The 25,863-nt window shown below is 42.8% G+C and overlaps 1 protein-coding gene and 1 non-coding gene across 2 annotated transcripts in view; one reads left to right on the top strand and one right to left on the bottom strand.

Annotated features, from left to right (window-relative positions):
- DCHS2 (dachsous cadherin-related 2) overlaps nt 1-24,302 on the top strand; it is a 125,820-nt gene extending 101,518 nt beyond the window's left edge. The window contains exons 15-20 of the mRNA XM_075422108.1: nt 209-420; nt 2,924-3,075; nt 9,803-9,933; nt 11,438-11,724; nt 16,842-16,980; nt 19,501-24,302. Of these exons, the coding sequence (XP_075278223.1) occupies nt 209-420; nt 2,924-3,075; nt 9,803-9,933; nt 11,438-11,724; nt 16,842-16,980; nt 19,501-22,166 (3,587 nt within the window). The 3' untranslated portion in view covers nt 22,167-24,302. The remainder of the gene's footprint in view (nt 1-208; nt 421-2,923; nt 3,076-9,802; nt 9,934-11,437; nt 11,725-16,841; nt 16,981-19,500) is intronic.
- On the bottom strand, nt 13,135-13,241 carry LOC142361555 (U6 spliceosomal RNA). The gene has a single exon (XR_012764168.1). It is a non-coding gene; the product is annotated as a U6 spliceosomal RNA (small nuclear RNA).
- Nucleotides 24,303-25,863: the final 1,561 nt, after the last annotated feature.

Raw genomic sequence — 25,863 nt, 5'->3', positions numbered from 1 at the left:
TAGCTGTCCAAGATTTGTACAGTAATTAGCATGTGGGAGGTGATGTTGGGTAGAGGAAGGACATGGTGGAGAGCTTGTTGGAATTCTGTCGTGTTCAGTGAAGGAGACCACATATGTTAGGGACTTCGTAACTGCATTTGTGTGTGGCTTTTCCTGAATACATATGTCACATCTTGATATTTTTTTAATTTTTATTTTAACAAACAAGGTGCAATTACGGTAAAAGAGCCAAAGTTTCTTGATTATGAAGTTAAGAATAAAACACATCTTTCAGTTTTGGCTGAAAGTAGCTTGAATTCGGCGCTTTGTGGAGTGACAGTTTTGATACAAGATGTGAATGACAATGTACCTAAATTTGAGCAAAGCTATTACAAAGCATCAGTATGGGAAGGCCAAAGTCCTAAAACAGACATTATACAGGTAAGTGGAAATATATCATCACAAGCCTAGTGCTGTAGTTAAAAATAAGTTTGGTTGATCTGTTCATGACTACAATCCTGCCAGGTCTGTTCTGGACCGTTGTCTCTTAAAAACTGAGAATGGAGTTCTTGGTGTTGTTACTACTTTGCATGAATATCTAAACTATTCAATTATTTTTTTTCTAGAGCACATTTCAGATCTTTCACTCAGGTTTGTTAAGTTGAAAGATAATTCTTTATCTTCTTAACAGTTGTGAAACTGGACTTTAATTTTTTTCGTATAGTTGAAAAATACCATTCAAAGCTGCGGTTCTGGTTACAATACAGGCTGGGTCTTGCATTAATGCATCTACTGAAAGGACTATACCAATAAAAAGAATACTTTTAACTCACCAGACTAGTAGAGTCAAACCCAAGTGTTCAATTTAAAATCTGATGCCTAAAGAGCAGCTTGTCTCAATTTAAATGTGCAAACACTTCTTCCTCTGAATGGATCCATTCTCCGAAAGTGTTTCCATCTGGCCACGTTAGAGCAGAAGACGACATCAGTTGGACTAGAAGAACGCATAATTTCCTCAGTACATGTTCTTGCATTGCAAGTCAGGTCACAGTGAGGGTCACGTTAGGTACTAAAGATATTACTCCTCTAATGAATAAATAAATGGAAAGCTACAAATGCCTCCAGGGCAAAGTGATTAGAAAATGATGGACATTGTATTTAGAGAAACATATGTCCAGGAATGGGGAAAAATCAAAAGGCAGTCAACCCAGATGTGTAGTCAAAATTTTATGATAGAATACATTCTGTTATATTTCCTTTATTCAATCTGACTGGCTGCCTCTGCTATGATTTGAATCCTGTACTCATTATAATGATTATTCAGCAACCAGAAAAATACAAAGATGACTTTTTAAAGAATCTGAGGAGTCTTTGAGAAACCTGTTCATTGCTGTTGAATGTTATTTATTCTGTTGGTTTTATAGCTTGCCTCTGCCCTTTTTACATTTTCTGGCTTGTATTTTAAAAAGTAATTAATGAACTATTCCATGAAAGCTCTGAATACTTAATAATTTAATTATTTTATCGTTTGTCTGTTTGTATAGTAGTAATACTTTGAGGGCCAGTCCCGGACCCCTGAGAAAGTGCATTTCTGTGCACTGAACAGAGACAGCGTTCTGACAACAACCTTATAGTAATATAAGAACTGTAAAAGGGTTACATTCAGCCCCAGCACTTTATGTAGATGAATTTCAAATTACTCAGGGAAAGAATTCGTGTGCATCCTATGGCAGTTCATGAGCAGATTTTGTAACCCCACATATAAATCCTGTTGGGGAACAATATGATTATTTGCTTAAATCTGTGCAGTCGAAAGCAAAAGTAACCAGAAGTCTTTTTTAACTTTTTTTTAGTCACTTTTTTAAGGTAGATTTATGTAACCAAACAGTCTTGTTTAACTTAATTTAAAAAGTAACCCCAGTCTTGTTTAAGTTCTTCATCAATGACCTGGATGAAGAGTTAGAATTTACCCTCAGCAAGTTTGCTGATGACACAAAACTGGGAGGAGTGGCTGATACACTGGAAGGCTGTGCTGCCATTCAGCATGACCTGGACAGGCTGGAAAGTTGGGCGGAGAGGAACCTGATGAATTTCAACAAGGGCAAGTGCAGGGTCCTGCACCTGGGGAGGAACAACCCCATGCATCAGTACAGGCTTGGGGTGGACCTGCTGGAGAGCAGCTCTGTGGAGAGGGATCTGGGTGTCCTGGTGGATGACAGGTTAACCATGAGCCAGCAGTGTGCCCTGGCTGCCAAGAAAGCTAATGGGCTCCTGGGATACATTAGGAGGAGTGTGGCCAGCAGGTTGAGGGAGGTTCTCCTTCCCCTCTGCTCTGCCCTAGTGAGGCCCCATCTGGAGTACTGTGTCCAGTTCTGGGCTCCCCAGTTCAAGCAAGATGAGGAGCTACTGGAGAGAATCCAGCGGAGGGCTACAAGTATGGTGAGGGGACTGGAGCATCTCCCCTACGAGGAGAGGCTGAGGGAGCTGGGCTTGTTCAGACTGGAGAAGGCTGCGAGGGGACCTAATATATGCTTATAAATATCTGAAGGGTGTGTGTCAGGAGGACAGGGCCAGACTCTTTTCAGTGGTGCCCAGCGACAGGACAAGGGCCAAAGGGCACAAACTGAAGCAGAGGAAGTTCCAGCTGAACATGAGGAGGAACTTCTTCCCTCTGAGGGTGACGGAGCACTGGAACAGGCTGCCCAGGGAGGTTGTGGAGTCTCCTTCTCTGGAGATATTCAAGACCTGCCTGGACGGGGTCCTGTGCAGCCTGCTGTAGGTGACCCTGCTTCGGCAGGGGGGTTGGACTAGATGACCCACAGAGGTCCCTTCCAACCCCTACCATTCTGTGATTCTGTGAAGTAGATGACTGTAGTATAAGGTTTTTCTTTCTGAAATCACATTCTGCCATTTTGAATTAAGCCTCAGTTTTGCTCCCAAACAGGTATTTACAACTGACCTTGACAGTGGGCTGAATGGAGAAACTGAATACTCAATTTTATCTGGTAATGAAAATGCAGCATTTCTAATTGATTCAGCACGAGGCATTTTAACAACTAATACAGTCCTAGATCATGAAAACACTTCATCTTACAGGTTTGTATGCAAGGTTCTTATAAAAATGTAGTCTTCTTTTTGTTAACTTTAATTTGAGATTGTTCGTCTTACTTATTTTATAGTTTCTGTTGATACCCATTGCCCACAGAGCCTGGGTACAAGCCAGACAGCACTGAGAACAGCACTAAAGCTACCCATTTGTACCATGGATTCTTGTGTACTTCTCAAGTTTAGTTGAAGAAATATAGTCTTGTTTAATCAGTGGCAACACTTACTGACATAAGTGGATGTGATGATTCACTGTAGGAATGATGACAGTTCCTGGATTTTAGTTTATTAAGGGAAGGTACAGCCATTCCCTCTCTGGAACCATTTTTTATAAATATATAAAGACACATAGAAAGCACTCAAACCAAATCCAAGAAATAGGGACATGTTCTGTTCTTTAATTAGAATGTAGTTCAAATTTTCTTCTCCATAATCTAATAAAGATGCTTCTGTGAGCTGTTTCCAACTATAAGCTGTCTTGTACTAAATATTAGTATTATCTTGTTTTCCAAGAAACTGTGAGTAAATACAATCTAGTGGACATGACAATTTTTCTTTTAGGTCATACCATAATTGGAATTAGAAAACAAATAAATCATGCCTTGGAGAGAAAGTATGAGTGTGCAGATTCATAAACACACCCTTTCTATGTACTGCAATCTTTACAAAAAGTAGATTTCTATGTTTGTGTCAGCAGGAATTACCTTTTTTTTTTCCATATGATTATGGCATCAGTTAAAGTATTTGCAAGTTTTCCTGTCCTCTGGGACCTCAAAATTTTAAACATCCAATCAGAATTCTTGTGAACCAGAATAACTTTTAGAAAACCACATCAAAAAGCTCAACAGAATATGATTCCTTTTTTAAATATCGGTGTAATTTGATAATAATGTCCTAAAGGAAATACTTTGATTTAACTTAATATACAGAACACTTCATTTGGAGTTTATTTTTCAGTTTTTCACTGAATCAGAAACATCAGTTCTGATTTTTAGTCATTGGAATAGTGTAATATATTTTATTTGTAACTAGTACTTTAAAAGAATGCCTGGAATAAATCCTTCAAAGGAAGAATGTTTACTGTTGATTAAGCAGTGAACATATACAAATAATAATTCTCGTATCTGTCTGTAACTAGGAGTCTGATTTATTTTGATGTTTATGTTGGAATTCTAGCCTTTTAAACTGACAGTTTGTTTGAGGAATCTGAAGCTTCATATTCCTTCTCTTCATTAATCTGTTATTAATCTGTACATTGTTAGGTGAAAAGTGAATAGCAAAAGAAGCTTTCAAAACTGTTTTCCTGTTTAATTTCAAAATGTTACCATTGGTTCTTTCACATTTGCAAGGAGTTGTTTATTTTATCTAAAGTGAACATTTTCATCTCCATAAGTTCTAAGTCCCTTATAATGGGAATTATAATGAAAGTGTTGACAGAACCTTAATTTTAATGCCTTGGCTGAGATGTTTTTATGAGAGTTTTTTTCCTGAAACCGTAGAAAGTGATTATTTTTAGTAAAATATTTCCATATGTATACCTTAGCAATATTCATTCTAGAAAAAATACACTTTCTATATGGAATTATACATGGTCACCGATTGAATACTAGCCTGCAATTCAAGTTATGTGTTCTGTCGGCATCAGAAACCACAAGGACACCCAAAGCAGAGCTGATGTGGTTCAGAAATGGAAGTTCTGCAATCCACGCCTTGACTTACAGCCTTGGTATTCCATATCGCCATGTGTTCATTTAGGAAGTAATATCTTTTTGATGCATTGAACAGAAACTATGACTTACAAGAAAGAGGGAGAAGTAAAGCATTCCAAAGATCTGCAGGGAGACCAAGAAAATACGATGAGACATGCAAACAGTTGTTAGTACACAAAACATTTAATTGAGATGCCAGGCTCTGACTTGTGTATCTATTCACATAGCTTAATGTTTTCTCTTTTTTTGGTCTGTTCCTTTTTTTAGAGCACCTGTCAAGTTAGATTTAATTTTTAATTCCCTTCTGGATAATTTTTAGTGCTGGGGAGTGGTGAAGTCTTCCAAATAATCTTTTCTTACAATAAACATTTGCTCTTCTTTGTTCAGAAGCTGGTTCCCACAGAGAGTAAACAACCTTTTATCCATGTTTATCAGGTTGCTACTTACCATTTTCTTTGCTACATCGTTTGTGGAAGTGAAAAGGTTGTTAAAAGAATCTACTGCCCATCTTTATGCAGGTGTAAAATGGAAGCATACAGGCAAACTCTCTTAATCTGACAGTGAGATTCTGGTGCCACTAAAATCAGCGGGAACGCTGCCGCTGTCAAATGGTGCATGTATTCAGGGGAAGGGACGCAAAGGAAAACAGCGAGTGGAAGCGGGTCCGCAATCGGGGCAGGAGGCGAACCCTTCCCTTGCCCACCACATCTCCACAGGTGCCTCTGCATAATAGGTATGAGGCTCTAGATGTGGAGGACAAGATGGTGGACGGTACAGGGGTTGACCCATCCACATCGGAGGAGGCACAAAGATCAGAAGGACCTCCCTCTCGTATTACTACCAGCTTCACAAGGAGGAAGAGACGAGTCGTAGTTGTAGGAGACTCCCAGCTGAGGGGAACAGAGGGTCCGATATGCTGGGCAGACCCTCCTCTCAGGGAAGTTTGTTGCCTCCCGGGAGCACGGATCAAGGACATTGCTAGGAAACTTCCTAGACTGGTCCGACCCTCAGACTATTATCCTCTGCTACTCTTCTACGTGGGTGCAGACGAAGTTGCAGTAAGTACCCGACAGTAATTAAAAAAGAATTCAAAGCCCTAGGACGATTAGTAAAGGAATCTGGAGCACAGGTTATCTTTTCATCACTCCTTCCAGTGGTGGGCAGAGATGCTGAGCGACATAGGCACACTCAGTCTATTAACACATGGCTCCGTGACTGGTGTCACCGCCACAACTTTGGGTTCTTTGACCATGGGACAACATACACTGCACCAAGCTTACTGGCATCAAATGGGAGTCAGCTTTCTCAAAGGGGGAAGAGGATCTTTGCCCAGGAGCTCGCGGGGCTCATTGACAGGGCTTTAAACTAGAGGTGAAGGGGGAAGGGGAACCTATCAGGCTTGCCAGCGACAAGCTAGGGAATGATACACAATGGTTAGAGGGATGGGGGGCTAGTAGGAGCCCTCAACCCGTTGCCCAGCAGCATGCGAGGGACACTGCAGCAATGTGGAAGTCTTGTGGAAGGGAGCTGGAGGCGCTTGAGGTATCAGGTGCCAACAAGAAAATACCCATGAAACACCTCAAGGAAAAAAAGGGGTGCTCGGCTATGAAGGTAACGAGGCCAACAGCTCAGATGAAATGCCCCTATACAAACGCACACAGCATGGGAAACAAACAGGAGGAGTTGGAAGCAATCGTGCTGCTGAAAAGCTACGACCTGATTGCCATCACGGAAACTTGGTGGGATGAATCCGACGACTGGAATGTAGCTCTTGATGGCTACAGGCTGTTCAGAAGGGACAGGCGAGGAAGGAGGGGTGGGGGTGTTGCCCTTTACATGAAGAAAACATTACTGAGTGAAGAGCTGTCCCTGAAGAATAACCACGAGCAGGTCGAAAGCTTATGGGTAAGAATCAGAGAGAGAGGCAACAAAGGGAACCTAGTGGTTGGTGTCTACTACAGGCCGCCAGATCAAGAGGAGCTGACAGACGAAGCGTTCTTCCTCCTACTCCAGGAGGCTTTGCGCTCGCAGGCTCTCGTCCTACTGGGGGACTTCAACCACCCCGACATCTGCTGGAAAAGCAACACGGCAAGCTGTAGGCAATCCAGCAGGTTCCTAGAATGCATTGAGGACAAGTACTTAAGCCAGGTAATAAGCACCCCTACCCAAGGGGTTGCGATACTAGACCTGGTGGTCACCAATGCGAGTGAGCTTGTTGGGGATGTCAAGATCGGAGGCAGTCTGGGCTGCAGTGACCATGCGCTGGTGGAACTAATGCTACTGAGGGAAATGGGAATAACGAAGAGCATAGTCGGGACCCTAAATTTTAGGAGGGCAAATTTCCAGGTCTTCAAGGAGATAGTCAGAAGGACTCCCTCGGAAACGGTCCTCAGGGACAGGGGAACAGTACAGAGCTGGTAGGTCTTTAAGGATGTATTCCACAGAGCGCAAGAGCTCTCGATCCCCAAGTGTGAGAAGTCGGGCAGAGAAGGGAAGAGACAGGCATGGCCGAGACAAGAGATGCTGGTCAAGCTAAGGAAAAAGAGGGAACTGCACAGGCAGTGGAAGCAGGGACTGGCTTCCTGGGAAGAGTATAGGGAAGCTGCCCGGTTGTGTAGGGATGGGGTCAGGAAGGCCAAGGCCCAGCTGGAGCTGAACTTGTCAAGGGATGCGAAAAATAACAAGAAGGGCTTCTACAGGTATGTGAGCCGGAAAAAGATGGTCAAAGAAAGTGTACCCCCGGTCATGAGCGAGACTGGCAAACTGGCAACAGCAGATGAGGAGAAAGCTGAGGTACTCAACAATTTTTTTGCCTCAGTCTTCACTGGCAACCTCTTTCCTCACCCCTCCTGAGTCGATGGATGGCATGAAGGAGACCAGGAGGGTAAAATCCCTCCAGCTGTAAGTGAAGACCAGATTCGGGACCTCCTGAGGAACCTAAACGTACAGAAGTCCATGGGACCTGATGAGATGCATCCCAGAGTCCTGAGGGAACTGGCTGATGTAGTTGCCAAGCCACTCTCCATGATATTTGAAAAGTCATGGCAGTCAGGGGAAGTCCCCAGTGACTGGAAAAAGGGAAACATTGTGCCCCTTTTCAAAAAGGGTAGAAAGGAAGACCCTGGGAACTACCGACCTGTCAGCCTCACCTCTGTGCCTGGGAAAATCATGGAACAGATCCTCCTAGAAGATATGCTAAGGCACATGGAGGCCAGGGAGGTGATTCGAGACAGCCAGCATGGCTTCACCAAGGGCAAGTCCTGCCTGACCAACTAGTGGCTTTCTATGATGGTGTAGCAACAAGAGTGGACAAGGGAAAACCAATGGATGTCATCTATCTGGATTTTTGTAAAGCCTTTGACACGGTCCCCCACAACATCCTTCTCTCTAAATTGGAGAGCCATGGATTTGATGGGTGGACTGTTTGGGGGATAAGGAATTGGTTGGATGGTCGCAGCCAAAGGGTAGTGGTCAAGGGCTCAATGTCCAGATGGAGACCAGTGACGAGTGGAGTCCCTCAGGGGTCCGTACTGGGACCGGTGCTGTTCAATGTATTTATCAATGACATGGACAGCGACATCGAGTGTACCCTCAGCAAATTTGCAGATGACACCAAGCTGAGTGGTACGGTTGATACACCAGAAGGACGGGATGCCATCTGGAGGGACCTGGACAAGCTGGAGAGGTGGGCCTGTGTGAACCTCATGAGGTTCAACAAGGCCAAATGCAAGGTCCTACACCTGGGTCGGGGTAATCCCCGGTATCAATATAGGCTGGGGGATGAAAGGATCGAGAGCAGCAGGGACTTGGGGGTACTGATAGACGAAAGGCTGGACATGAGCCGGCAATGTGCGCTGGCAGCCCAGAGGGCCAACCATGTCCTGGGCTGCATCATCTGGGCTGCATCAAGAGAAGTGTGGCCAGCAGGTCGAGAGAGGTGATTCTGCCCCTCTACTCTGCTCTGGTGAGACCTCACCTGGAGTACTGCGTTCAGCTCTGGAGCCCTCAGCACAAGAAGGACATGGAACTGTTGGAGCGGGTCCAAAGGAGGGCTACAAAAATGATCCGAGGGCTGGGGCACCTCTCCTATGAGGACAGGCTGAGAGAGTTGGGCTTGTTCAGCCTGGAGAAGAGAAGGCTGTGGGGAGACCTGATTGCAGCCTTTCAGTACTTAAAGGGAGCCTATAGGAAAGATGGGGACAATCTTTTTAGTAGAGACAGCAGTGACAGGATGAGGGGTAATGGTTTTAAACTAAAACAGGGTAGGTTTAGGCTAGATATAAGGAAGAAATTCTTTACAATGAGGGCTGTGAAACACTGGAACGGGTTGCCCAGAGAGGTAGTGGAGGCCCCATCCCTGGAAACATTCAAGACCAGGTTGGACAGGGCTCTGAGCAACCTGATCTAGTTACCGGTGGGGCGGTTGGACTAGATGACCTCTAGGGGTCCCTTCCGACACAAAACTTTCTATGATTCTATGATTTATAATATAATAATGGTGCTATTCTGTGCCTCTGCAGACATTTTGGCTGAATATTAATTTGGATGTTTTCATATTACCAAATTTTCACATTCCCGTTGTCCCTTTATAAATAATGACGAGAGTCAGGTTCCTCCAAAAGAAAATTTAGTTCTGAAGTTTTAATTCCTACTCTGAATTACCACCTGGAGAAAAGAACTCTTATTTGAAAGAGTCTTGCTAGCTTTTTTAACCACCTATGTTTGGTATGAAATTGGGTGAAGTGAATATAGATCACTACTTCCTTTTCTTTGTGAGATTTTGTTATGTTTTTGTCGCCTAGAATCTCCTGGACATTTTTATTGCAAGACACATAAAATAAAATGCCAGATAGTTAACCCTGGGCAGAGAAAGATGGAATTCAAGAGTTGTAATGGGGAGCAGAAAGAGTAAATCTTTTTGTTTGTAATTTTCCCCCTGCTTATAACATTGGTGAGTAATGTGGTGTTTTCTGACCAATAGTGACAATTACTGCTTTTTTTAATTCTAGGTTGGTTGTGCAAGCTGCTGATAAAGGAAATCCCAGACTTTCTGCTACAAGTATTGTGAGGGTACAGGTGTTAGATGTTAATGACAATCCTCCAGTTGTCCAACCACTAGGTGAAGTGGAAGTCCGAGAAGGTAAGTGTGATAGTACAGCTAAACTTTGTTAAGATTGGGATTTGCCAGACAATGATAGTGCTTTTGGTGATTTGTGTAACCAAGCAACTGTAGTAAAAAGGATAATGGACTGTATTAATACTGAAATATCAAAGTAAATTGTGATCTGCTTTTGTTCTCAGAGTCATTATTCTTAATCTTTAGACATTGTGTTTAAGAATAGTTTGGAACAAAACCATGGGCAATTAAGAAAGAGGAAAACAAACTCGGCAGAAATAAATCTGTAATCTGTTCATTTTGGACTCCAGTGTCATATTCTTCAGATGTCTTAAATTTCTGCTTTTCTCCAGTAAAAATACTTGGTGTTAAAACCAACATTGCTAGAAATGAGACATTTTGAACTTCAGTGTGATGAAAGAAATGATTTCTGTAAATTTGAGTGAAGCTTTAAAATGCTCTATAGCTTGATCCAGTTGATGACCCTGAAGAGGAGGACCCAGGACCTCCTGAGTTCTCATCCCAACATACATCTGGTATGTTATGTAACATTTGCTAAGCATTTGCCAACCTTGAGTCTTAAGCCCAGCATTTTCAAATACAGGCATCATACGTGTGAATGACTAAGATATACAGCAGAAAATTTTATAAAGATCTAGGTGCTGAAATTCCAGTACTCCTGCTAACAAAAGATATCAAGGCTGTCTTTCTAGTTATATTTTTTAGCCTTTCCTAAATTTAGCTCCCACTGGTAATGACAAATATGGGACTTGTGGATGCACAGCTGCTGTAAGGTACTGGCTACTTATTTAGGTTTTTGTATTCTGTTTAAGAACACTTGCTTTAGGACATTGCACAGCATTTTTGAGGCTTAATGTCTCAGGCATGCAAATGGGAAACGGATTAGTTTCTGTTTGCTCCAGGCTTTGTTAGATGATCACTAATAGGTTCAGTTTGCAATCCCTGGTGCTGTCAGTCTGGCACATGACAAAAGCTGTCTGTATCCAGTTTCTCAATCTCATAGGACTATGCCTTGAGCTCTTAAGATTTTTGTGCCTTGTAGGTATGGCTGGAGGTCTCGTTTCTCTCTAGTGGCCTTCTCCTTTGGAAAAGCTTCAGAATTGCATTTGCTGGTTCTACACAGACCAAGGGACTCTGATGCCTCACTTAAATATTCTTGTGGAAGTTTGTGACACTGTTCAATAAATTCATGTCACCTAAATGCTTGTGGAAACCCATGAAAGTTCCTGCTGCTGGTGAAGAAGCAGTTATGGCTACACTGGATCTGGGAAAGTCTAAAGAAAATCCAAACTAAAACTGGGATAAAGCAGATGCATTTGAAGAAATCCATTACTGTTTCCATAGCATTTCTGGATATTGTTCTTGTTCTAAAACACAAAGTCAAAATACACCAAAAGCTAATAAAGATTACATATATCTAAGATTCAATATTACAAAATTGGCAAAATCTTCAGAAATTCTAACATAATCTTTTAGCTATGACTTATTCTGATAATTATTGTTTCAGATGCCCTGCCTGGTTTTATAGTGACTCGGGTGTCAGCAAGTGATGTGGACTCCAGGCCAGCACTTCAATTTGGTTTTATTTATGGTAATAGTCCTGGAATGAAATTTGCCATCGATCAACACACCGGTGTAGTCACAGTGGTGGAACCATTAGATTTTGAAGAAACTGCGGTGTTTAACCTGAGAATCATAGTTTCAGATTCTGTACATCAAACAGAAGCAGAGCTCACCATCCTTGTTTTGGATGTCAATGATAACCCACCAGTGTTTACTCAGGATTTGTATCAGGTGGGAAAGTGGCAAATGGACAACAAACATGTGATGTCTTTCCATATATGATGATAAATAATAGGAGTGCTTGTTTATATTTGTCTTGAAAATGCATTTGACTACTGAGAAGGAAGGTGTCTGCAAACTATTACAGTGAAGAAACAGAGCAGAGCTCTTCTGAGAAAACCCAGCCACTTCCTAGGAATTCTGCTAAAAGGACTGAGGGAATTGTTCAGTTTTCATGTTTGTGGTTTCTGACTTCAGAAGGAAAGTGGTGTGAATGCTAGCTGTGCTCCATACACCATGCATTTGTTACTAGGAGTTACTGGATAGAATCCAAACCACTTTGAGGAGCAGGGTCCAGTGTTCAGAACATCTTTCTTCTGAGAGAAGGGTAAACAAGTTGGTATTTATTCTGGCCCCGTGACTATAGTATGAATTTCTTCAATTTCAGTTACACAGCTCCACAGAGGGGCAAATACCCCCTGTGGTAGGTTATGGACTTATAGTTTGTTATGTGTAACCCTGCCTTATAGCAATGGCACTCATCTAGGGAGTGAAGGTTATGAGTTTTTACCTCCACAACATCCCCTGCTAGACTGAGTAGGGTAGAGATCAGCTTTTGGACTTCTGGACAAACATCTGAACTGCTAGACAATTGGAGAAGTCAAGTTGTCAAACAATGTTTTGAAACAAAGCTGTTTTAGTGACTATGAGCCACTAAGATGATTAAAGGAATTGGACTATATATAAAATGGAATAGACTGTTTGAGTTGAAAGGGACCTACAATGATCATCTAGTTCAACTGCCTGACCAGTTCAGGGCTGACCAAAAGTTAAAGCATGTTAAGGGCATTCTCCAAATGCCTCTGAAACAGTGACAGGCTTGGTGCATCGACCACTTCTCTAGGAAGCATGTTCCAGTGTTTGACCACCGCCTCAGTAAAGAAATGCTTCCGAATGTCCATTCTAAACCTCCCCTGGTGCAGCTTTGAGCCATTCCCACGCGTCCTGTCACTGGATACCAGGGAGAAGAGATCAGCACCTCCCTCACTACTTCCCCTCCTCAGGAAGCTGCAGAGAGCAATGAGGTCGCCTCTCAACCTCCTTTTCTCCAAATTAGACAAACCGAAAGTCCTTAGCTGCTCCTCATAGCACATTCCTTCCAGTCCTTTCAACATCTTTGTTGCCCTTCTCTGGATGCATTCAAGGACCTTCACATCCTTCTTAAATTGTGGGGCGCAGAACTGCACACAGTGTTCAAGGTGAGGCCACACCAATGCTGAATACAGCGGGATAATCACCTCTTTTGACCAGCTGGTTATGCTGTGTTTGATGCACCCCAGGATGCAGTTTGCTCTTCTGGCTGCCAGGGCACACTGCTGGCTCATATTGAGCTTGCTGTCAACCAGCACCCCAGATCCTTAAAATAATATGGAATGCTTCATGAATTTGCATGTCATCCTTGCACAGGGGATATGCTAATCTGCTCTGTATTGTTCCAATTTTGGTACATGTGCTGCTGAAGCAAGCACGATGTCATACAAGACTCACAAGGTTAGGCTGCTAAAAGGGTTTTGCCCTGACTTCATCAGCCCTAAGGCTGTGGAGCTTGGGCTAAGGCTCAGCACATGTAATGGCTTGGACTTAGGGTTAGAGATGGGAGAGAGACAAAGCCCCCACCTCCACGTGAAGTTAGGCTGCAATAAGGCTGCCACAGGAAAAGTGAGGCTGCCAGAGGAGCTGTTCGCTGAGGACTTGTTTGTGTGTGTGTAGGCTGTGCAGCTTGGGCTGAGGCCCGAGAGAGCCTAGAGCATGGATTGTTCACCCTGGAAAAGAGAAGGCTCAGGGAAGACCTTACCAGTATGTGTAAATACTAGTGGAGGGAGTGAGGAAGACAGAGCCAGACTCTCCTCTGTGGTGTCCAGTGACAGGACAAGAGGCTGGGGGACACAAACTGAAATACAAGAAATTGTGTTTAAACATCAGGAAAAGCTTTTTTTTTTTTTTTTTTTTAAACTCTTAACAGTGACTGAGTACTGGCACAGGGTGCCTAGAGAAGTTATGGAGTCTCTGTCCCTGGAGATGTTCAACACTCAACTGTGCACTCAACTATAAGTGTCATGGGCACGCTGTGCTAGGTGACCCTGCTCTGAGCAATGGTTGGACAAGATGACCTCAGGAGGTGCCTGCCAGCCTCAGTTGTTCTGTGATCCCGTGAACTGAGCTTTTGTGTGACTTGGTTTCTTTTTGTGCGTGGTGGATGTGCTCAGAGGCAAAAATATGAGGCATCACAGAAGACTTGGATTTAATAGTGCTTCATTTCTAAGTTTCAGACAGATTTAGTCAAGAAAGAAGTCTAAACATTTGGCTTAGTAAAGAAATTTCAACCTCTGAGCATGTGCAGGCACAGCAGTTTAGTCACTTAGATAACTGTAGGACAGACTGTTGGCACCTGTGAAACTTCCAGGTGCCTGAGTTGTCAGGACTTGTGTAAATTGCCCACTTAAACTTATAAGTCTAAATGCCGAAGTGAAAAAATGAACTACTAACCCTCAAGTGATTTTTAGACCTCACCTTAAGTTTTTGTCAACACTCACATGTGTCCAGTTTTGGGCAAGTATTTGCTTGGGCAAGTGCTAGGAATTTTTTTGTAGATTGGAGCAGACATTATAGGCAGGGTTATTAACTGATGCAAAACAGCGTAGATCTATAGACTGTGCTAACATAAACAGTTGAACTTTTCTCGCCGAGGTCCTGATGTTTTGATGTGTTGCTTGGACATTAAGATACACTGCTTCTTTTCAGTTGATGATATGTATTGTTAACTATTCATCATCCTGTAATTTTTAACCTTTTCACAGAATCACAGAATTGTAGGGGTTGGAAGGGACCTCTGCGGATCATCCAGTCCAACCCCCCTGCCGAAGCAGGGTCACCTAGAGCAGGTTGCACAGGACCCCGTCCAGGCAGGTCTTGAATATCTCCAGAGAAGGAGACTCCACAACCTCCCTGGGCAGCCTGTTCCAGTGCTCCGTCACCCTCAGAGGGAAGAAGTTCCTCCTCATGTTCAGCTGGAACTTCCTCTGCTTCAGTCTGTGCCCTTTGCCCCTTGTCCTGTCGCTGGGCACCACTGAAAAGAGTCTGGCCCCGTCCTTCTGACACACACCCTTCAGATATTTATAAGCGTATATTAGGTCCCCTCGCAGCCTTCTCCAGTCTGAACAAGCCCAGCTCCCTCAGTCTTTCCTTGTAGTAGTCACCTAATAATCCTCATAGCCCTCCGCTGGATTCTCTCCAGTAGCTCCTCATCTTTCTTGAACTGGGGAGCCCAGAACTGGACACAGTACTCCAGATGAGGCCTCACTAGGGCAGTGTAGAGGGGAAGGAGAACCTCCCTCAACCTACTGGCCACACTCCTCCTGATGCACCCCAGGATGCCATTGGCTTTCTTGGCAGCCAGGGCACACTGCTGGCTCATGGTTAACCTGTCGTCCACCAGGACGCCCAGGTCCCTCTCCACAGAGCTGCTCTCCAGCAGGTCCACCCCAAGCCTGTATTGATGCATGGGGTTGTTTCTCCCCAGGTGCAGGACCCTGCACTTGCCCTTGTTGAACTTCATCAGGTTCCTCTCCGCCCAACTTTCCAGCCTGTCCAGGTCACGCTGAATGGCAATGCAGCCTTCCAGTGTATCAGCCACTCCTCCCAGTTTTGTGTCATCAGCAAACTTGCTGAGGGTACACTCTAACTCTTCATCCAGATCATTGATGAAAAAGTTGAACAAGACTGGACTGACTACTGACCCCTGAGGAACCCCGCTAGTTACCAGCCTCCAACTAGACTCAGCGCCGCTGATGACAACCCTCTGAGCTCTGCCATTCAGCCAGTTCTCAATCCACCTCACTATCCACTCATCCAGCTCACACTTCCTGAGCTTGCCTATGAGGATGTTATGGGAGACAGTGTTGAAAGCCTTGCTGAAGTCTAGGTAGACAACATCCACCACTGCTCTCCCCTCATCTACCCAGCCGGTCATGCCATCGTAGAAGGCTATCAGATTGGTCAAGCGTGATTTCCCCTTCGTGAATCCATGTTGACTACTCCTTATAATCTTCTTCCTCTCCACTTGCTTAATGATGACCTCCAGAATGAGCTGTTCCATCATCTTTCCCAGGATGGAGGTGAGGCTGACCGGCCTGTAGTTCCTTGGGTCCTCCTTCTTACCCTTTTTGAAGACTGGAGTGACATTGTCTTTCCTCCAGTCCTTGGGCACCTCTCCTGTCCTCCAGGACCTTTCAAAGATGATAGAGAGTGGCTCAGCAATGACATCTGTCAACTCCCTCCTTTTGTTGTCCTTGAAATGTTTTCATATTTATACTTTTCATATATAGATATATATACAACTTTTATATACAGTCACTCTGTTAAAATGATTTAAACTAACACTTGGTGACGAAGGCAGCTGCTGTATCATACTGTTTATTTGAAAATTGGATTTATAAAGTGGAAGGAAACTTTGGTCACGAAAGTACTGTATCTGGACTTCAAATAATGGAAGCTCTAAAGAAGGGAAAGAACTTTCCTGGTTTCCTAGATTATATGAAGAAAAAAGGGAGCATTTTGAAAAACTAAATTCTAGGAATAATCCAGTGATGATTAAGTGCTCTGGTTCTGGAATTTTCAGGGTACATGTGTTGGGTTTTTTAATGCTCAATCATATACTCCAGACAGGGACTGCAGACTGTATTCCATGTAGAAAAATCAAGGTGTTTCTGAAAGTAGAGAGAAAAGCCAATTTTAGTTGCAGTCCATTGTAGGTATTCCTTCCATTAGTATACTATTGAAAAAAGAGATTCAGTGATTGTCTGAACTAGTTGTCGTAATGAACTAGATGGATTTTGCTACTGTTTAAAGTTTACTATAAATTTTGACTGTATTGTATGCATCATTTTCAGTATCTCAGCTCTCTATATTTTGTCCCAGAAGAAAACAGATAGGTGAAACTTTTTCCAAAGCTGGGAACTGTGTTTCTTTTTTTTTCTAATAAGATCAAATGAAGGAAAATATGTGTTTTTTTAATGTTCAAAGTCTTTTATTAAGCTCTATCAAAACTGTAATTTTGCTTTATATGTCAGGTGAGCTTACCAGAGCTCATTTCTATGGATGCCACTGTTCTGACAGTCTCTGCTGTGGATAGGGATTTGGAGCATAATGGAATGATTTCCTACAAAATCCTCTCTTCCTCTGAGGGATTTTCCATTGATCACAAGAATGGTGAGTCTGTAAGCATGGTTTATTATTTCAGCTTTTTCAGTATAAATTGGAGAGTCCTATTGCACTTCCTCATCTATTGCCAGTGATCACTTGAGTTATGGAAATATTTGATGGCCAAAGTCCACTATATGTTTTTGCTAAATCTGTCATTATCGATAAAGAACCAATTGCATCAAAGACTGGAGTTCTCAGTTTGTCCCTGAACCATGCATAAGGCAGCTCAACACAACATCCTGTGGGTGTTATTCCTCTGATGTGATTTGATAGAAAAGTTGCTGTACATTTTGCTTGGATTCGTAACATTTCAGCTTATGTACTAGATTTCATTCAATTTAAGTTCATACTTATTATTTTTCAGTATAAGTTGAACCTATGTAATGGACCTTCTCTACAGCTTGGACAGTATGTTTTTAAGATTGCTTTTTAAGAGAGCTTATGTTATCCTGTAATCCTAAATGGAATTTGGAAGTTTTCTACGTTGAGAACACTGTCTCCAAAGTACATAATTTTCTTCAACAGTTAAAAGATTTACCAATTTAAATTTTCTGACGTAATGTTATAATGCTCTGGGAGGTGGAAAACTGTGTGTGTGTCTCTGTATGCATTTGTACATAATATTTTGGGGAATATCAACTCCAGAGACTACTAGACATTGCAAAAAGGATGTGCAACTACTGTTCAGTGTGTAAGTTCTTACTGCTTATTTGCTGTTACCAGGTCTTTACATGAGATGTATTTTTGAATGCAGTGTTTGTTGGATGATGGTTACAAGCACTGAATATGCAAAGGTCTTGCCTAGATAAAGCTGTTTTCTGTTTTACCCATTTGTTATTCTGCATTCACCAACCTGTCTTTATGTTTGGTGAATGGCTGTTTGCAACTGTGATCACAAAATTGTCCCACAGTGTTGTCTCTGTGGTGCTTAGCTATACACCATGAAGAGTGAAGTAGAAGTAGATGGCTTGTGAACATAGTCATTGAATGGTTTGGGTTGGAAGGGACCTTTCAAGATCATCTAGTTCAACCCCCATGTTTAGATAAGCAATTTGAATCAAACATGTTTACATAACTTGGTGGCAAACCTATCTAGATAACAAACGTGCCCATAATATTGCTACTGGATTGCAAGCAAAACAGGAGAACTAATGACCTTCAGTAATGAACTCGCACAGCATAACCACCTCTAATTAGGAGCCTATATTTCCTTAGGTTTGTTTTGCCTTTTATTTTAAGCAGTTTGTATGTTCAGCATATTACTGGGAAGATATGTTTTTTGGTCTAAATGCAGTATGAGTATTTAATACTGCAACGTTGTGGGTAGGCCCCGGCTTTGCAGCGTTAGTAATTATTTCTTAGAATCATAAAATAGTTTGGGTTGGGAGGGACTTGAAAGGTCATCTAGTCCACGTGCCCTGCAATGAGCAGGGACATCTTCAACTAGATCAGGTTGCTCACAGCCCCATCCAACCTGGCCTTGAACATTTCCAGGGATGGGCCATCTACCACATATCTGGGCAACCTGTTCCAGTGTTTCACCACCCTCATTGTAAAAAATTTCTTCCGTATGTCCAGTCCAAATCTACCCTCTTTTAGTTTAAAACCATTACCACTTGTCCTGTTGCAACAGGCCCTAATGAAAAGCCTGTTCCCATCTTATAAGCCCCCTTTCTGTATTGAAAGGACACAGTAAGATCTCCCCAGAGCCTTCTGTCCTCCAGGCTGAGCAGCCCCAACTCTCTCAGCCTGTCCTCACCGGAGAGATGTTCCATCCTTCTGATCATTTTTGTGGCCCTCCTCTGGACCTCCTCCAACAGCTCCATGTCTGTCCTGTGCTGAAGGCTCCAGAGCTGGACGCAGGACTCCAGGTTGGGTCTCACCAGAGCGCAGTAGAGGGGCAGAATCCCCTCCCTCACCCTGCTGGCCACGCTGCTTGTGATACAAGCCAGGATACTCTTGGCCTTCTGGGCTGTGAGCACACATTGTTGGCTCACGTCCAGCTTTTCATCCACCAGTAGCCCCAAGTCCTTTTCGGCTGCTCTCAACCTGTTCATTCCCCAGCCTGTGTTGATACTGGGGATTGCCCTGACCCATGTGCAGGACCTTGCACCTGGCCTTGTTGAACCACATGAAGTTCACATGGGCCCACTTCTCGAGCTTGTCCAGTGTCCCTCTGCATGGCATCCCATCCCTCAGGTGTGTCAACTGCACCACTCAGCTTGGTGTCATCTGCAAACTTGCTGAGGGTACACTCAATCTCGCTGTTCATGTCACTGATAAGATACTAAACAGTACTGGTCCCAGTACATACCTCTGAAGGACACCACTTCTCACCAATCTCCATCCTGACATTGACCTGTTGACCCACTGCTCTCTGGATATGAGAGAGTTACTTTGGGGTGTGCAGCCATTATAGTTGGGTCACTTTCAAATTCAATTGACTAGATTCAGCTTTTGAAATAACATTCACTTGCCGTAGTGAGTATGAAGTGTGGGCTTTTGTTAATTCTGTTTTATTTTCAGGTTCAGTGTTCACTACAGGACCAGTGACACAGCTGGAAAATATTTCCAATATTCAGCTCCTGATAGAAGCCACGGATGGTGGCAGTCCCCCTCTGAGTGCAGTCACCTCTGTAGAAGTGCATGTAGAAGATGTAAATAACTATGCCCCTCAGTTCACAAGGGTTCTGTACAATCTCAGCGTGAGTGAGGATGCCTCAGTTGGAGAAAGTCTCCTCACGTTTTCAGCCATCGACTATGACTGGACTCGTGAAAACACGTATGTTGAGTACTCTATTATTGATGGCAATGCTGAGAATTTATTCTCCGTGGAAACAAGTGTCGTGAAGTCAGATACATCCTTCAGACTTGTTGGCAGTCTTGTTTTGAGCAATATTCTCGACAGGGAAACAACTTCTTCTCACTGTTTGGTTCTCCTTGCCTCTGATCATGGAACACCCTCCTTGAATTCAACTGCTACTGTGCTAATAACTGTGCTGGATGTTAATGACAATCCTCCAGTATTTAGAAGCCCAGAGTACCATATTCGTGTGAAAGAAAGCATCCCTGTAGGTAGTCATGTCACTGAGGTTTCAGCAAATGACCGCGATGCAGGCACTAATGCAGAGATCACTTATGCTGTCATCTCTGGGAATGACAGGGGACATTTTCGCTTGAATGGGAAAACAGGATCAGTGGATTTGATGAAAACGCTGGATTATGAGGATACCATGAAATTCACTTTGATCATCCAAGCCATAGATGGAGGAGCTGATGTAAAAAATGTGGCCTTTTCTGTTGTTGTAGTTTGCATCCTAGATGACAACGATTATGCACCCCTGTTCTTGTTTCCCAGCCTGAGCTGCACTGTTAGTGAAAATCTGCCCATCTTTTCTTTTGTGTGTGCTGTTAATGCACTGGATTTTGATAAAGGCTCCTACGGACACCTTACCTACTCCATCCAGTCTTCATGTTTGGCTCATCGTGAAGCCCCTAGAGACCATGACATGTTCTTCATTGATCCTTTGATGGGAGATATTCATACAAAGCAAGTGTTTGACTATGAAAGTCAGAATAGATACTGTCTCATAATCCAAGCAAAAGACAAAGGTGACTTACTGGCGACTGTTACAGTTCAGGTAGATATTGAGGGGACAGATGAATATGACCCAGCGTTTACACAAGATCAGTATTTCTTCAATCTCCCTGAGAAGAATGAAGCAGGCCAGTTGCTTGGCAGAGTGACAGCATCAGACAATGATGGTGGACTGGACGGAATTGTTAATTACTCCCTGCTAAAAACTTCTCCATTCTTTTCTGTGAATCAAACCAGTGGTAATATTTATTTGACTCAGAGTGTTCACAGAAAGAAAAATGACAGCAAAAGGAATGATGACACCCTGGAATTGTTGGTAAGAGCTCATAGCCCGAAAATGAAGTCAAAATTCACAGTATGCACTGTTCTGGTAAATGTTTCCAATTCTCCTCAGAGTTATCCCATAGTGTCAGCATACGGCCTGTCCATTAGTGTTTCGGTCGTCTTCATCGTGTTCATACTGCTTGCGGTCAGTCTTATTGCACTTATTCTGAGACGTAAGTGGAAAAATCTGATGAAATCTTGTGTGAGAAAAGAAGCAGTATCCTCCTCAGCTACTGATGTGAATGCAGCCAGTGAGTATAAGGACTGCCAGAAAATCCAAAGTACTGAGAGCAGTATGTTTCCAGTGGGTGCCATAGCAGAGTGGCTGAGCCTAGCAGGAGTTGGAGAGGGGAAGGGTGATGGTGTCCCCTGCAGGCTTTCAGGAGAGGGGAAGGATGATGGTGTCCACTGCAGGCATTCAGACTCCAGTGGCCACGGTTCTACCGAAGGAGAAACTGCAGAGGACGAGGAAATCAAAAGGATCAATGAGCATCCTTGCAGAAAGAACACTGGCTCAGCGCTCAGTGAGTGTGGCTCATGGGTGCCAGATTCGGGGATCCCAAGAGAGTCTGATCAGCAATCCTGTCAGTGTGGAGAAACGGGTGTCGTGGCTACCACGCAGAGCACAGAGAGCGTGCAGGCCATTAGAGGAGAAGACAGAGAAGAAGCCTGTGACACAGCCTACACACATAAATTGTTGTCTCAAACACTTAAGAAAACTCGGATAAAAGAGACAGACATGATGATAGACCTCACAAGAGAGTATGTCTTGATGTCAGATGGGCAGGACTCTGGGTATGATTCGCTTGCAGGTCTTGGCAACTCTGATGAGGATCTCAGAGGTGGTTATAACTGGGATTATGTGCTCAGCTGGGAACCCAGATTTCAACCTCTTGCCTCAGTGTTTAGTGATATTGCAAAACTGAAAGATGAAAATGTACACATTCGTGGCTTCTCTGAGGAGAAGAAATCACTTGTTTTCCCTCCTCCCTTGATAACATCAGTAGCTCAGCCTGGTGTAAGGACAGTGCCATCTCAAGCAACAAATATAATAGCAGGGCAAGCATTTAAAAAATACCCTCGTTCTCCCCTTATCCATAATCTTGAATACCCTCCACCAACCATGACACCCAGTTTTTCTCCTTCTCTCTCTTTACTTACTATGCAGACGCCTACTGCTTCTCCAGTAATGTCTGACTGGAGAATGATAGGAACATGTCTTATTGATCCAAGCCATGAACTTGCAACAGAGGAAGACATTCAGATCTAGGTTATTTAACTGAGTAGTTTATGGTTAAAAAATATGACTTAAAATGTATTTTGTTATTGTTTAACAAGGAAAATATGCCTGTCAGAGCTATATCACCAGTATTCTTTCGTTTTCATGAGCGGAAAAAGTTAAAATATAAAATAGCCACAAACTTGGTAACTATCCATTTTGTTCTTCCCAGAATACACTGTGAGGCCATGAGGCTTCTCCTCTTTCAGCTCCCAGCAGCTGTGGTTTCCTATGTAAATCACACAGCCAGTTGCCTCATAACAACTTGACCAATTTTACTGTTTTTCTCATAAAATATGTCAATAACAAATTAATGGTAGTGATTCTTTACTGTGGAAAAAGTTTATTAGTGTGCTGGTGGGTTCTGACTGCTTCTGTGGTGGTACTAGAAGAGGCTACTAGAGAGCTGTGCAAGTATGGCAGGTTTGGGGGTGGGCAAAGAATAAAGCAAGGATTCCCGTCCAGCGCTTTCCTTGTGTTTTCCCAGACTTCTCACATCTCAGCCTCTGGGTCCCAACAGTGCAATGGGCGTAGTGCAGTTTCATCATCTGCCATGGCTCCCTGGTGGGCTTCATTAGCTATTTTTGTGCTCTGGGGTCACACTGAACGGTTTCTATGCACCTTTCATTTATCTCCTGGTGTAAAGCCAGTGAATCATGATTATCTGAATAATAATGGATCACTGTTGGAAAACAAAATAGCTAGTGGTAAGATAAAAGCAAACATCTTCTCTATTATCAGATCTAAAATAGATACTGTATTTCTGTCCTGTTACAGAAGCTGGCCTGGTCTGTAGGAACAGACAGTGTTACAGTTCTGAAGGGTTTGTATGCCTCCACCCTGGTCTTTGGTCTTGTGCTGGGCATATCTCTGCAAGACCAGATAATCTGGCCTTGTTTGTTGTATGTATCATACATATGGCGTTTTGTGTATGTATGTGTATCCAGACACATACACATCCCTATACCGCTGTGTATGCTTGTATGTTGTATCCGATCAATAAAATACACAGAAAGTACATCTAGAGTAACTCTGGTTTCTCTGCAGTGTATATTTAAAAGTCTTCTGCATCACATGTATTAAAACTGGGCTACAGGGAAGGGTCTAATTGGTGCCCGGGAATCTGTTAGAAGTTGGGCGTGTCCAGAGGTATAGCACAAGTCATAACAGGTGGAGGGAAAGCGTACAGTGCGGTTAGACTGAGTGATCTTGTGGGATCAGCATCATGCGTGCAGCGGCTTTTGTAATTTCCTCAGTCACATGTGTCAGGATTTGCAGTCTGTGGGCTCATAACCTGTCTTTGAATAAGATCCTGTTTCTCAGGCTACACCTGCACTGTACTATCATGCAACAGGATCCATGCTGCTATGCAAGAGTGCTTCTTTTAAAGCTGTCATTTGTTCTTTGTACTGCCGTGGAGTATGAAATGAGAGCTCAGGAATTCATTGGGATCGCAGTGTTACTAAGAAAGGAGACAGGATGAGAAGTTTTATAGTCAGACAAAAACCTGTGCAAGGAAGAGAAAAGCAAAGAGGAGGAGTGATTCCCAGTTCAGATCTGAACGTGGGCTATCAGTTTAAGGCCATTATTTCAGAATTAATGTTATTATCCACCTGTTAACATTATGCTGTCTACAGTCTGTTTGGTTTTTACTTAAATGTCTTAACTTGTAATTTCTAATAGAATGAGAGGTGTTATTTGTGGTGTTCAGTTCTGTGCAGTTATAGTCCCAGGAGGCACACGTGGCACACAGAACTACCCTTTCTATATAGTCAACAACTCAGCTAATCTGATGTTAGTTTCAGGTGGTGATGGTCAAATGGCAGCTATTGCTCTGAGGAGCAATGAACACATACTGTCCTGATAGGGGTCATCTTAACAATAGGTGATCAGTGGAAGAATAAATGCTTTACACAGCAAAAATGATCTTTCACACTGATGGATATGAAGTGGTAGCTAGGGCCTCCTTTCATGTATAGAGTCTAAGCTAATGGATGAATAGCTTTTTCTTCACTAATACTGCTGTTGCAGATGGAATACTATTAGCATTAGAAAGCGTTCAGTCATCATATTTAGCACAACATTTGAACCTCACCATGCTGATGTGTGCCCACTTCCTATAGTTCTGCTTCACAAGTGAGAAAAACCTGTTTCTGTTTGTGCCGGTTTTGCTCCTTCAAATGCAGCTTGTTTTGATGTCTTTCTGAAAAGATACTTTGTGCTCCTCTTCAGTGTTAAAGGAACATTTTCCATGTCTCATGTATTTGCTCATTCTGTATGAAACGGGAAACAACATTTAGCTGTTATATTGTTGTTTCATATATAATCAAACTTTAAAATGTCACCACTGAAACAAGTGTCTGCAATAAATCACGTGTCGTTCTTTAACCTTACTGTTTTTTCCCTAAGTAAACACTGTAACTTCTATAATTTACCACAAGTTTTATATTAGCTTGCCTTGAAGAGGCTGTGTTGCTTTGCAATTCTGCACACCAGTTTTAGCACTTTGGAGAAGGTACAGAACTTGTGAGTGGAAAATCATATTAAGCTCAAAATGCATAAGCTATAAAATAAAAGACAGTTGTCTCTTCTGGAATTTTGGCTGCCTGCCTTCTGGATTTGCTTTTTGGCAGCCTTGAAAACACTGGTATAAATCACTACCAAATGGATATCAAAATTCCATCTACCAGTAGTAATCATTAAATTGATGTTCAAGCAGACGCCTGTGCAAAGAGGAAAAACTGTCATATTTTTAGGGAATCCATCATTTACAGATTATAAAAATATATATACACATATTTTCTAAAATGATACTAAAACCACAAGTTACCTACATAAGTCCATATTTAGTTTGTATTTTATCTTCAGCTGAAGACAAGAATTGTTCCTAAAGCAGTTTCAGATAGAAATAGTTCTGATTAAAATGGATCCTTGTTGCTAAGTCTATTACACTGCTGATTCCTACTGTCATTTATATTTGGTTGCCATCAGTTCTTTGTGCTGTATGTCACTTTTTTAACTGACGTGTAGCTTCTTGAAGAACTATGTTTAACTCTTCTCTTTGGTGGACCTATAAGCCAAAAAATGCTGCCCTGACAAAAAATGCTACTAGAACATCAGCTAGCACCAGGCTGATGATTGTGCTTTGTAGGGCTTTGTATTTCTACAGCTCATGAAGCTGAAGGCCAATTGGCAATCTAGTTGGCCATCGTAGGCATGCGGGGCCATTGGGATTAGACCTCGTCCCAATGTGTGCTGACTACATCGCTCCTTGAAAACCAGCCCCATGGAGGTGAAGGACACAGAGGAATCCTTGTGGGGAGGGAACTGGCACTAGCTGGCTGAGAATGAAGAGTGGTGTTCCCTGAAGTCTTGTAAAAACACTAATTGGAATAGGAGGCAATTGTAATTGAATATACTGTGGTGGGAGGCTTATATTTAGAATTTGGCTTGCTTTGCAAGTGAAATAGCTTTGCAGCTTCTTGCTCTTAGTATCTGGCACAACAGAACCAACTCCCTATGGCATGTGTGGCTTAGTTCCCTGTAGATGATCTGGTTGGAATGACTAAGGTGTTGCAGAATCAAATTGAGTATTCTTTTGGGTGTTGCATAGCTGCTAGCTCTGCTAGCTGTTTGCTAGCACATACACAAAACCTAATGTATATTCAATCTGTGTATGGATTTGGAT

Source organism: Opisthocomus hoazin, chromosome 5 (genome assembly GCF_030867145.1).
Source record: "Opisthocomus hoazin isolate bOpiHoa1 chromosome 5, bOpiHoa1.hap1, whole genome shotgun sequence".
In the NCBI taxonomy this organism is placed as follows: domain Eukaryota; kingdom Metazoa; phylum Chordata; class Aves; order Opisthocomiformes; family Opisthocomidae; genus Opisthocomus; species Opisthocomus hoazin.
The sequence above is the reverse complement of the archived record's forward strand: the minus strand, read 5'-3'. Positions and strand labels throughout refer to the sequence as shown.